Source organism: Elephantulus edwardii, unplaced genomic scaffold, assembly GCF_000299155.1.
Source record: "Elephantulus edwardii isolate Elephantulus edwardi_28Jun2011 unplaced genomic scaffold, EleEdw1.0 scaffold00132, whole genome shotgun sequence".
NCBI classification, from domain to species: Eukaryota; Metazoa; Chordata; class Mammalia; order Macroscelidea; family Macroscelididae; genus Elephantulus; species Elephantulus edwardii.
In genome coordinates this window covers 8,551,523-8,564,478 of record NW_006399882.1, presented here as the reverse complement: position 1 = coordinate 8,564,478, position 12,956 = coordinate 8,551,523, and the positions used below count along the sequence as shown (strand labels likewise).

Below are 12,956 nucleotides of genomic sequence, written 5' to 3'. Positions count from 1 at the left end.
GATCTGCCTATTGTGCTGCCTGGACCCTTCAAATCATTCAGGGCCCCACAATTGAGCTGTTGGGGGACCAACCTGATGGACTAGGGACGGGTAGTGGTGTGGGCCATGCCTTTCTGGGTGTGAGATGGAGCACAGGCCTCTCCTGCCTTGGTTTCCCCAGATGGCCATCTGGATCCTCCCTTAGGACAGGTCCCTCCTGGGAAGCTCTGGGTGGGGCTGTAGCTTGGGGTGCAAGGCTCCTGGGGTGGCTCTGCCCCAGCCCAACCCTGATGCTAACCTGTCTTTCCCCTTAGCGACATCTCCCACAACCTCCTCCGGACACTGGACACAGGGATCCTGGCGAACCTCTCAGCCCTGACTGAGCTGTGAGTGACTGACCCCTGGCAGTGGGGTGGGCATGGAGGGCCGCCACTGCCCCATCCCTGTTCTGGGGACCTCTGTCCTATGTGCCTGGCTCCCTTTCTTCCAGGGACCTGAGCCACAATAAGATCTCCACGTTACAGGAGGGAGTGCTTGCTAATTTATTTAACTTAACTGACTTGTGAGTACGGGGAACGTGATAGGTGCCGGTAATCATGGTCCCTGCCCTGTCTGGCTTCCACATCCCCAGATACTGCATTCAGACTCCAGGTGGGGGCTCCGCCTGTGGGGTTGACGGGACATGAAAACATGCTGGGGTCCCCAGTGTGCTGCTGTCTCCTCTGCAGAGACCTGAGTGGAAACCCACTTGAGTGTGACTGTGGCCTGGCGTGGCTGCCACGCTGGGCACAGGCCCGGGGGGTGCGTCTAAGACACCCTGAAGGGTCTACGTGTGCTGGGCCACGCACCCTGGCTGGTCGGCCCCTGCTCAGCATCCCTTCCCTGTACGGTGGCTGTGGTGAGTGAAGCCAGGACAGGACCGGGGGCCAAGCAGTGAGGGGGGTGCTGCCCGGCACTGCCCTTGGGATGCTGTCTGCAGATATAGCCCAAGGGTGTCAGATACATGCAAAACGCTACAGATGGAGACTAGGGGTGCATATGTGAGAGAGAGTGTGTGTGTGTGTATGTGTGTGTGTGTGTGTGTGTGTGATATAAGAGGGGACCAGGGCCTGAAAGTGGGCCCTACCACACCACACCCCAGATCTGTCCCATTAGGGAGGGGCTGAGGGGGGCATGGGTGGTAGGATGCTCTTTGGGGTGAGTGATCCCAGTACCATGCCTGCCTGCCCTCCAGGTGAGGAGTATGTCGCCTGCCTTCCTGACAACAGCTCGGAGGCCATGGTGCTGGCAGCCTTCTCAGTGGCCTACGGAGATGCGCTGCCCCCTGAGGCCTGCAGTGCCTTCTGCTTTGCAGAGGGCCAGGACCTGGCCGCTCTCTCTGACCAGGGCCTGTGTCTCTGTGGGGCCCCACAGCCTCCCAACACCTCTGTTGGCTGCCTGCCCTTCTGTTCCAGTGTCCCTCCACCTCCTGCCTGTGGGGCCCCCACCCTGCTCCCCAATGTCTTCCCTGCCACCCCAGGGGCCACCTTGGAGCCTCCCCTTGGGGCTCTGACCGTGGGCCGCCCGACATCCTTCCGTGTCATTGCCCCTTTGCCTATTGGCTCCGTGCACTGGAACTTCGGGGATGGGTCCCTTGAGGTGGACATCCCCGGGGCAGCCATCACGCACCGCTTCCTGCTGCCGGGCCACTACCAGGTGACGGCCAGGCTGGCCCTGGGGGCTGCCTCCACCCAGCTGACCACAGAGGTGCTCGTGGAGGCTGCTCCTGCTGCCTTGGAGCTGGTGTGCCCATCCCCTGTGCCCAGCAACCGGAGCCTCGAGCTCAGCATCCGAAACCAGGGGGGCACAGGCCTTGAGGTCACCTACAGCATCCTGGCCCTGGATGAGGAGCCAGCCCAAGGTGTGGGACACCCCCGATGTGCTGGGTCCCAGGACCCCTGTCTCCCCCACCTGCTGAAACCCTGAGGACCCCTCCTCCTCTGCCGCCTCTCCCCACTGCTGGGCCCCTTTTTTGGGACAGGGGCACATCTCACACCCTGTTTTCTGCCTGTGATCTAGTTGTGCAACCCCTCTGCCCTGAGGACACAGAGATATTCCCAAGCAACGGCCACTGCTACCGCCTGGTGGCTGAGAAGGCACCCTGGCTGGAGGCCCAAGAGCAGTGCCGGGCCTGGGCTGGGGCCGCCCTGGCCATGGTGGACAGCCCTGCCATCCAGAACTTCCTCATCTCTCAAGTCACCAGGTGCCAACCCTGAGCTGGACCCGGCATTGGCTCCCTGAGCCCAGCTATGCCCACAGCCCTTTGTCTCCTGTAGCCACCCCTGCATCTACACCTGTGCCATACGCATACCTGTGTTTACCCTCCCAACTGTCCCTCCTCGCCCTCGCCCCTGCACCTGGGCCCTTGCCTGTCCCCACCCTCACACCATCCTCCAGCTCTGCGTCTCGGATCATGGGGCTCTGCTCTGGATCTCCTAGCTGGATTGGTAATTGGGGTGATGTCCTGGGCCCCAGATCCCACGTGTGGAACTCAGCTTCCCCACGTGAAGCTCGGAGTGCACCCACAGGGCCGGAGTTAGGGGCTCCCTCTGGAAAACTGGGTGCCCTCCTCACTCCCAATCTCCCTGCAGGAGTCTGGACGTGTGGATCGGCTTCTCCACCGTGGAGGGGCCAGAGGCTGGCACAGCGACACAGGGCGAGGCCTTCAGTTTGGAGAGCTGCCAGAACTGGCTGCCCGGGGAGCCGCACCCCGCCACCGCTGAGCACTGTGTGCGCCTGGGACCTGCCGGCCAGTGCAACACTGACCTGTGCTCTGCCCCCCATAGCTATGTGTGCGAACTGCGGCCTAGCGGTACGCAGGGGCTAAGGGGCTACCCTGGGCTGGGCTGGCCACCCCTTCACTCCCACTCCTCATGGCCCACTTCATCAGCCCTCAATTCCTCGAGGCCCCCAGAGTCCCGATAACCACGGAGAGGGGGTACAGTTGCTGGGGTAGGACATAGGCTAAGGTGGGACCTGGTCACCTTGTATGGACACGTCCCTTACTGCAGACTCCACTCCTAGGCCCTGTGTGGGATTCCGAGACCATTGTCATAGGAGCGCCCAGCGGGCTCCTGCAGGGACCCCTTATCCCCCTGGTGCAGCAGGAGGCCCTGATGGCCCCCCAGCAGACTGTAGAGGTAGGCCACTGTGCTGACAGTGGTGCTCTCTGGGGTCACTGGGATCCAGTGGGTTTGTAAGATTGGGGCACAGCATGGTGGGGCGGGGCGGGGCTGGGTCAGGGTAAAGCAGGACAGAGTGAGGCACAGTGGAGCAGAGGTGGGGTACTGGAGCAGGGTATAACGGGACAGAGGTGGAGACAAGACCAAGGCACAGTGGGGCAGAAGTAGGGACAGGGGCAGGGCAGAGCGGGGCAAGGGGCGGGACACCTGGTCTTGAACTGTGGTCCTGCCCAGGTCATGGTGTTCCCAGGCCTGAGCCCAGGGCGTGAAGCATTCCTCACGGCCGTCGAGTTCGGTACCCAGGCACTCAGACGGCCTGCTCAGCTGCGGCTTCAGGTGTTTCGGCCCACATGGAGCTCAGGTGTGACTTGAGGGGTTGGACACGTCTTCTCTTAGTCCTGACTGTTCCCTGTGGGCCATAGACAGGTGAGGGAGGGCAGCTCTTGAGACTGCTCTGGTTACATTTTGTTCTTGCAGGGGTTCCTCAGAATGGCAGCAAGCCTGAGAGCAGGTCACTGGACAACAGCACCAGGCCGCCGCCTCTTTGCGCACCATTGGGAAGCTGGTGCCCAGTAGCCAGTGTCTGCGTCACACGGGATGTCCTCAGGCCCTGTCATAACAGTGCCAATGGGTCCACACCAGGGACCGGTCACCCTCAGGACTGTGCCAGTGAGTCCATGCCTGGGACTGGTCACCCTCGGGACTGTGCCAGTGGGTCTACGCCGGGGACCAATCACCCTCGGGACTGCGCCAATGGGTCCACGCCAGGGACCAGTCACCCTCAGGACTGCACCAATGAGTCTACACCGGGGACCGGTCACTCTCTAGATTGTGCCAGTGGGTCTATGCCAGGGCCTGGTCACCCTCTGGACTGTGCCAACGGATCCACGCCAGGGCCTGGACTCCCCGCGACCGCCTACATGCTGCAGAGTGAACGTCTTCTTTCTGTGCCCGCGGGACCTCCTGCACAGTATTCGGTGCGTGCCCTGGCCTGGTGTCCCCTTCCTCTCTGCCTTTGAGGGTTTGCTCCAGCGTCCCCTCAGAAGTGTTTGAGGAGGCCACTCCTACTTACCCAGGTCCTCCTCTGTCCAGCTCTCTCCACCTCTCTTGACCGCATGGCTGCCCTGTCTGATCAAGGCACAGGATACTTGGTTATCCTGGAGAGCCGGCGATGAGTGGTCAAGGGTGGGGGTACTGTCGTAGCTAGAGACCCCGGGCTACCAGCCCCTGTTCCTCCTTCAGCTCGATCTGTCATGAGGACAGGCTTCAGACCCCAACTTCCTCTCTGTAGGTCTCCTTCAAAGGCCAGAATGTCCTCCTGCTCCCAGGTGACCTGCTTGTTCTACAGCACGACGCCGGCCTGGGTGCCCTCCTGCACTGCCCCTCTGCCCCTGAGGCCCCCTATCTTTCGGTCAACACCTCAGCCTGGCTGGTCCACCTGGCTGCCCCGCTGGAGGATGCCCCAGCCGGCCTGGCCTGTGCTCTGCGGCTGATGGGGGCCACACAGCGCCTCACACCCCTGCTGGGAGAGGGCCCCACGCCTGGGCTACCACGTGCTGGGCGCTATGCTGTCCAGGCCGTGGTGAGCAACTCAGTGTCTACTCACAACCTGTCCTGCAGCTTCACTGTGGCTTCCCCAGTGACTGGGTTGCGTGTCGTCCACCCTGCCTCCCTGGATGGTCACCTTTATGTGCCCACCAACCACTCAATCCTGGTGCTGGCGCTAGACACGGGCACCAACGCCATGGCCATGGCCCACTGGCACAGGGGCAACACCAGTGCACCTTTTGAGGAGTCCTGTCCTTCGGTGGTGGATGTCTCTGTGCCCGGCTGTCCCCAAGAGGCCAATGGCACACTGTTCTCAGTGCTAGTGCTGCCCGGGCTGGGTGAGGGCGAGCATGCTGTGGAGGTCACGGTCAAGAACAGCATCAGCCATGCCTGCCTCAGCCTGCAAGTGATGGCCGAGGAGCCGGTCCGCGGCCTCCGCACCACCCCAAGTCCTGAGTCCCGAGTGCTGCAGGGCGTTCGGGTGGTGAGTGTGGGGCCAGCCTTGGGCCTCAGTACCCTGGAACCTTCCCTCAGACCAGGTCTCCCCTCAGTGCCCCTGAAACCTCCCCTAAGTGCCCTTGAACCTTCCCTCAGGCCCCCACCAGACCTCCCCTTGGCTCTTCAGCTTCCCTGCCTCCCAGGACCCCCCTTAAGCCTCCATCTTCCATGAGCCCCCCAGGACCTCACCTCAGCTCCCTTTATCCCTTAAGACCTCCTCTTAGCCCTCCTCTTTTTATGGCCTCCCCTCAACCCCCACTTCCCTTCAGCCCCCCAGAACCTCCTTGCAGATTCCCAGCTCCTTGCCGCACATCCCCTTCCTCTCAGTTCCCTGGGACTTCCCCTGTGTGTCCAGGAGGTGACCCATGTGGGGGTCATCCCAGCTCTGTGAGGCCCTAGGCTCCTTGGTGACAAAGGATCTTGGATTGACCCTGTCAGTGGTCCCAGGTCCACTGTGTCTGGCTGAGCGGTGTGGGCTTCGGCCTGGCCACTGACTGGGCCATGTCCTCCCACCACAGAGGTACAACCCCGTGGTGGATGCAGGCTCAGACGTGGTCTTCCGGTGGACCATCGATGACAAGCGCTCACTGACCTTTCACAACGTCGTCTTCAACGTCATTTACCAGAGCGCGGCCATCTTCAAACTCTCGGTGTGTGGAGTGTAGACATGGGCCTGCCTGCTGGTCCCTCTGGGTCAGCTCTGCTCCAGGGACCCCCATAGCTGTGGGGGGCAGTGGATGGGGAGTGGCCACAGGGGCTGTCTCTGCCTTCTGTTGTGCTTCCACTTTGCTCTCAGGCATCCCTGCAGGTGGCAAAGAGCTGTATAGGAGCTCAGAGTTTGGGGGTAGCATGTGAAATGCAACAGCACCTGGGGTTCTGTGGACGAGGGCTTGGCACCTGGAACAGGGCCCTTTGGGGAGCAGTGCTTGAGGGTGTACTGGCTAGGGGCACAGTGGCTGAAGAGCAGTTTGTGGGCACAGGTGTATCGGCCCAAGGTGGTGAATGGGGACAGGGTGGCTGGGGGGCATTGCCAGGTTCCTCTCCGCGCCTCACCCCCGTTCCTGCCGTTCTCTCTACCTCTGGGGTCCACACTTGGTGCTGCCACCTGTTTCCACAGCTGACGGCCTCCAACCATGTGAGCAATGTCACTGTGGACTACAACGTCACAGTGGAGCGCATGAACCGGATGCGGGGGCTCCAGCTGTCCGCGGTGCCAGCTGTGCTGCCCCAGAACACCACACTGGCACTGACAGCCAGTGTGCTGGTGGACTCAGCTGTGGAGGTGGCCTTCCTGTGAGTGTGTGTGGCGCGGGATGCGAGGAGGAGAGCGAGTGAGGGGCAACCACTCCTAACTGGGCCCAGCAGCCTCCTGCCACTGACACCCACACACTTTGCCAGGTGGAGCTTTGGGGATGGGGAGCAGGCCCTCGGGCAGTTCAAGCCTCCATACGATGAGTCCTTCCCAACGCCTGAGCCCACTGTGGCCCAGGTTCTGGTGCAGCACAACACTACGCACACTTACGCAGCCCCAGGTAAGGGCAAGGCCACCCCGCCTGTGCTTAGGATCTTCCCCTCCTCGCCTGGTGGGGACAGCAGCCCCTCACTCCTGTGTGCTGTTGGGCTGTCCCCGCAGGTGACTACAACCTGACCCTGCTTGTCTCGAATGCCTTTGAGAACCTGACGCAGCAGGTGCCAGTCAGTGTACGAGCTGCCCTGCCCGACCTCACTGTGGGGGTAAGCAGTCCCTTTCTGGTGGCCGGCTGGCCCGTCACCTTCTTCCCACTGCCCTCCCCCAGGGGCACCCTGTACACTTGGGACTTTGGGGACGGCTCTGTTATTGAGTCACTCAGTGAGCCAGCTGTCAACCACACCTACGCTGAGAGGGGCACATACCGTGTCCACCTGGAGGCCAACAACACCGTGAGCCAGGCAGCGGCCTGGGCCGATGTCCATGTCCTGCAGGAGCCCCGTGGCCTGAGCGTGCACCTGGACCCAGCTGCAGAGCAAGGTGCCCCTGTCCAGGTCAGCGCCACACTGGTGGCTGGTGACAACATCACCTGGACCTTCGACATGGGTGATGGCACTGTGCTCGTGAGCTCTGAGGCCACGGTGGAGCATGTGTACCGGCAGGCACAGAACTGCACCGTGACTGTGACGGCCACCAGCCCCGCTGGCCACCTGTCGCAGAGTCAGCCCGTGCACGTCTTCGTCCTAGAGGTGCTGCGCATTGAGCCTGCCCAGTGCACCCTCGCACACCCCAATGCCCTGCTGACAGCGCATGTCACTGGGGACCCTGCACGCTATGTCTTTGAATGGATGTTTGGGGACAGATCACCCAATACCACTGTCTATGGGAGCCCTAGTGTGACACACAACTTCACGCACAGTGGCACCTTCCCACTGACCCTTGTGCTGTCCAGCCCCACCAACAAGGCCCACTACTTCACCAGTGTCTGCGTGGAGCCTGAGCTAGGCAACGTCACCCTGAGGCCTGACCTGCAGTACGTGCGACTGGGGGAGGCTGCACGCCTGGAGGTGCACGTCCAGCCCCCCTTCCCCTACCGCTACTCCTGGGCCTGGGGGTCCAAGGACGTCGTCGGCCACCCTGGGGGCCCTGAGGCCACCCACATCTACCCGGAGCCCGGCTCCTACCTGGTGACAGTCACCGTGTCTAACAACGTTTCGACGGGCAACGACTCGGCCGTGGTGGAGGTGCAGCAGCCCGTGGTGCTGGTGGGCATCAGGGTCAATGGCTCCCACGTGCTGGAGGCACAGCAGCTCTACCTGTTCTCAGTGTCAGGCGACGGCAGGCCCGCCAACTACCTGTGGGACCTGGGGGATGGTGGGCGGCTGGAGGGCCCTGTGGTCACCCATGCCTACAACTGCTCGGGCACCTTCACTGTCACTGTAGCCGGCTGGAACGAGGTGAGCCGTGGTGAGGCCCAGCTGAATGTGACGGTGGCACAGCGGGTGCTGGGGCTCCGGGTCAATGCCAGCCGCACGGTCGTGCCCCTCAATGGCAGTGTCAGCTTCAGCACCACCCTGGAGGCAGGCAGTGATGTGCGCTACTCCTGGGTGCTCTGTGACCGCTGCACCCCCATCCCTGGGGGCCCCATCATCTCCTACACATTCCGCTCGGTGGGCACCTTCAACATCATCGTCACAGCCGAAAACACAGTGGGCACTGCACAGGACAGCATCTTTATCTATGTGCTGCATTACATTGAGGGGCTGCAGGTGACGGTGGGCGGGGGGGGCGACTGCTTCCCCACCAACCACACGCTGCAGTTGCAGGCTGCATTCCGTGAAGGTACCAACATCTCCTATAGCTGGACCATCCAGCGGGCCGGGGGTCCCGTGGTGACTGCCGCCAGCGGCAGAATCTTCTCAGTCACTGTGCTCGAGCCTGGCCCCTACCTAGTGCAGCTGCGGGCCACCAACATGCTAGGTAGCGCCTCAGCAAACCGCACCCTGCAGTTTGTGGACCCTGTGGGAACGCTGGCACTGACTGCCACCCCCAATCCAGGTGCCATCAATGAGACCATCACCCTGGCTGCCCAGCTCTCAGGAGGCAGCGGGGTCACGTTCACCTGGGTCCTGGAGGGCACCCCACACTGGGTGACTGCAGGACCCGTCACTACCCACACCTTTCCCAGTCCTGGCCTGCACCTGGTTACTATCACGGCTGAGAACGCCCTGGGAGCAACCAACACCACCATCACTGTGGCAGTACAAGTGCCCGTCTCGGGCCTCAGTATCCAGCCAGGTGGGCCAGAGTGTAGCTTTGTGGTGGCCGGCTCCACCGTGCCCTTTCAGGGCCAGCTGACTGCCGGCACTGATGTGAGCTGGAGTTGGGTGGTGTCAGGGGGCCAGCAGCTGCAGGGCCAGCATGTTGTTGTGGCCTTGCCGGAGGCTGGCACTTTCTCGGTCCAGCTCAATGCCTCCAACTTGGTCAGCTGGGCTGTGGCCACGCACAACCTGACTGTGGAGGAGCCCGTGGCGGGCCTGATGCTGTGGGCCAGCAGCAAAGTGGTGGAGCCTGGACAGCCTGTGGACTTCCAGGTACTGCTGGCTGCTGGCTCAGACGTGTTGCTGCACGTGCAGGTGGCCAACACTGACCCCGAGATGCTGTCTAGCCCCCACTTCTCCCGTACCTTTTTGCGGGCTGGGGACTACGTGGTGAGTGTGCAGGCCGAGAACCACGTCAGCCGGGTACAGGCGCAGGTGCGGGTGACCGTGCTGGAGGCTGTGGCAGGTCTGTGGACACCCCACTGCTGCCCACTGGGAGTGCCCACGGGGGCTGAGCAGAACTTCACAGCCCGTGTGAGCCGTGGCTCCCATGTCCAGTATGCCTGGTATTTCTCTCTAGAGAAGGTGCAGGGAGACTCACTGGTCATCCTGTCAGGCCGAGACGTCACCTACACACCCATGGCTGCAGGGCTGCTGGAGGTCCAGGTTCGAGCCTTCAACGAGCTGGGCGGGGTCAACCTGACGCTGCGGCTGGAGGTACAGGACATCATCCAGCATGTTGTGCTGCGTGGTGGCCGCTGCTTTGCCAACCGCTCAGCCCACTTCGAGGCTGCCACCAGCCCCAGCCCTCGTCGCGTGGCCTTCCACTGGGACTTTGGGGATGGAGCCCCTGCTTTGGAGACAGCAGAGCCTTGGGTCGCTCATGCCTACCTGCAGCCAGGGGACTACCGCATGCAGGTGAACGCCTCCAATCTGGTCAGCTTCTTTGTTGCGCAAGCCACAGTGACGGTGCATGTGCTGGCCTGCGAGGAGCCCACGGTGGACGTGGCCCTGCCCCCACAGGTGCTCATGCGCCGCTCTCAGCGCAACTACCTGGAGGCCCAGGTGGACCTGCGTGGCTGTGTCACCTACCAGACTGAGTACCGCTGGGAGGTGTACCGTGCTGCCAGCTGCCAGTGGCCTACACGTACCGCCCGCCTGACCTTGCCTGGTGTGGACCTGACCAGGCCACAGCTAGTGGTCCCACGACTGGCACTGCCTGTGGGCCACTACTGCTTCGTCTTCATGGTCTCCTTCGGGGACACCCCACTGGCACGCAGCATTCAGGCCAACGTGACAGTGGTGCCCGAGCGCTTGGTGCCCATCATCGAGGGTGGTTCCTACCGTGTGTGGTCGGACACACAGGACCTGGTGCTGAACGGGAGCCGCTCCTACGACCCCAACCTAGAGGATGGCGACCAGACACCACTCAGCTTCCACTGGGCCTGCATTGCCTCCTCCCAGGTCTTGGGGGGCCTGTGGGAAGTGGAGGACCCTTGAACTGACTGTGGCAAGTGGTCAAGGCACTCACCCTTCCCCCTCCCCTGTGTCCTTTGGACTGCAGAGTGAGGTGTGTGCACTGAACTTCGGGCCCCGTGGGAGCCCCGTGGTCACCATCCCTCGGGAGAGGCTGGAGGCCGGTGTGGAATACACTTTCGACCTGACTGTGTGGAAGACTGGTCGGAAGGAGGAAGTCACCAACCAGACTGTGAGTGCCCGCTGGCAGACAGGGAGGGTGCTCACCGGCTGAGGGGAAGGAGTATGATATTTGGGGCTGACAACAGTTCATTTATCCAAAGGTCTTACGTACAAGGGTAGCAACAGGTAATACATACAAAGTCCCCTGTCCCCTTTTAAGCATCTCATATCCTGCATGATAGACACCTTTCACACCATGTCTTGCGGAAACTGTCCTGTCTGGGTGGCCTGTCCTCGCAGACCAGGGTAGCATCATCCGCTATGCCACCCAAGACTGCTGACACCCACCCCATGTACAGCAGTGAGGACAGAGTGAATCCTGACACTGAGGTGGCCACTGTCCTCTCTTGGATAAGTCACCTGGTGCCCCCAGCAAGTCAGATGATAGTTCTACCCCTCGCCCCCATGGCTTACAGTCCAGGAGGAGCAAGACAGTGGACAGGTGACCACAGGCTGTGGCTGGTGTTACCAGTGGCTACAGAGAATGAGCCTGTCATGGACCTTTCCCCACTCCAAAAGAAGAAAGCCCAGGTTGGGGCTGAGCTGGATGCTGGGGGGGGGGGGTGCCATGCCCTGAGGAATTTGGAGGGCAGACATCCCCCAGAGTAGCCCCGTCTTGGCAGCTACTCCCAGGACCTCACTGTTCCGGCCTAGGTGCTGATCCGGAGTGGACGGGTGCCCATCGTGTCCCTGGAGTGTGTGTCCTGCAAGGCTCAGGCCGTCTATGAAGTGAGCCGCAGCTCGCACGTGTACCTGGAGGGTCACTGCCTTAACTGCAGCCGTGGCTCCAAGCAGGGGGTAAGCCCACCTCACCTGCTGCAGTAGGTCTGTCTCCCCTACTCCACCACCCACCTCACACCCCTCACCCTCTGACGTCTAGCCCTACCCCCGCTTGATGCCTACTTAATGATGTGCTCCCCCGTCCCCCACACACGCAGGTCTCCTACCCAACTCTTCACCCGCTTCAGTATGGTCTCTCCCTATGCCCTACCCCCCTCCCCGCAACACCTACACCCCCCATCTCGCACCTGCTCACCCCCTCACTCTGCACCCACTCACCCCTTGACATCTAGCTTCAAGCCCACAGCCCCCCCTAAGGTCTAATTCAAGACATGCCCCACCCCCGTGGTGCCCACCCTCACCCCTCAACCCCCCTGACGTCTAGCTCCACACTCGCCCACACACACCTCTTGATGCCTGCCCCACATGCCCCACTCCCGCGGTGCCCACTCCTACCCCTCATCCTCCTTCACCCCTGGCATCTAGCTCCACACCTGCACCCCCCTTGATGCCTGACCCTCCAACATGCTTTCCCTGCCCTCCTCACCTGCTGAAGTCCAGCCCCACCCCAACAGACACCCAGGGTTCCTACCCCACAGTCCCCGACCCGCCTCTCCCCTGCTGAAGTCTAGCCCTCCCCGCCACCTTGCCCGATGCCCCTCGCTGAAGTCCCCTTGATGTCAGTTCTCATCACTGTGCTGGCCGCCCCCCCTTCACATGCTGACTGACCCGCCCCCTCCCTCAGCGCTGGGCAGCGCGCACCTTCGGCAACCAGATGCTGGTCCTGGACGAGACCACCACGTCGACAGGCAGCACGGGCATGCGGCTGGTGGTACGGCGCGGCGCACTGCAGGACGGCGAGGGCTATACCTTCACGCTGACCGTGCTGGGCAGCTCTGGTGAGGAGGAGGGCTGTGCCTCCATCCGCCTCTCCCCCAACCGACCCCCCCTGGGTGGCTCCTGCCGTCTCTTCCCGCTGGACAACGTGCACGCCCTCACCACCAAGCTGCACTTCGAGTGCGTGGGTGAGTGCAGCGGCCGGTGGGGGGCACTTGGTGATAAGGGGTGGCCTAGAGGAGGATCCCCCCATGGTTAACCCAGGGTAGGGGAGGTGCTAGTTGACGCCATCTCAGATGGGAGCACTCAGGGTGCTTGGTGAAACATGGGCCTCTGGTGATGCTGTGGTCTGCAGGCTGGCGTGATGCAGAAGATGCGGGTGCTCCGCTGCTGTATGCCCTGCTGCTGCGGCGCTGCCGCCAGGGCCACTGCGAGGAGTTCTGCATCTACAAGGGCAGCTTGCCAGCCTACGGGGCCGTGCTGCCACCTGGCTTTCCACCACACTTCACTGTGGGCCTGGCTGTGCTCGTACAGGACCAGCTGGGTGCCGCCGTGGTTGCCCTCAACAGGTGAGCCTGAGTGGCCAGGGGGGCAAGAGGAACACCA

At 62.4% G+C, this 12,956-nt stretch overlaps 1 protein-coding gene across 1 annotated transcript in view; it reads left to right on the top strand.

Moving 5' to 3' along the window:
* Positions 1-12,956, top strand: part of PKD1 (polycystic kidney disease 1 (autosomal dominant)) — a 42,559-nt gene that overhangs the window by 14,208 nt on the left and 15,395 nt on the right. The window contains exons 2-20 of the mRNA XM_006893878.1: positions 294-365; positions 470-541; positions 708-877; positions 1,214-1,879; positions 2,038-2,221; positions 2,610-2,830; positions 3,043-3,158; positions 3,435-3,561; positions 3,678-3,821; positions 4,053-4,177; positions 4,492-5,232; positions 5,765-5,896; positions 6,364-6,539; positions 6,645-6,778; positions 6,880-10,499; positions 10,600-10,743; positions 11,388-11,531; positions 12,259-12,538; positions 12,706-12,919. Of these exons, the coding sequence (XP_006893940.1) occupies positions 294-365; positions 470-541; positions 708-877; positions 1,214-1,879; positions 2,038-2,221; positions 2,610-2,830; positions 3,043-3,158; positions 3,435-3,561; positions 3,678-3,821; positions 4,053-4,177; positions 4,492-5,232; positions 5,765-5,896; positions 6,364-6,539; positions 6,645-6,778; positions 6,880-10,499; positions 10,600-10,743; positions 11,388-11,531; positions 12,259-12,538; positions 12,706-12,919 (7,482 nt within the window). The remainder of the gene's footprint in view (positions 1-293; positions 366-469; positions 542-707; positions 878-1,213; positions 1,880-2,037; positions 2,222-2,609; positions 2,831-3,042; positions 3,159-3,434; positions 3,562-3,677; positions 3,822-4,052; positions 4,178-4,491; positions 5,233-5,764; positions 5,897-6,363; positions 6,540-6,644; positions 6,779-6,879; positions 10,500-10,599; positions 10,744-11,387; positions 11,532-12,258; positions 12,539-12,705; positions 12,920-12,956) is intronic.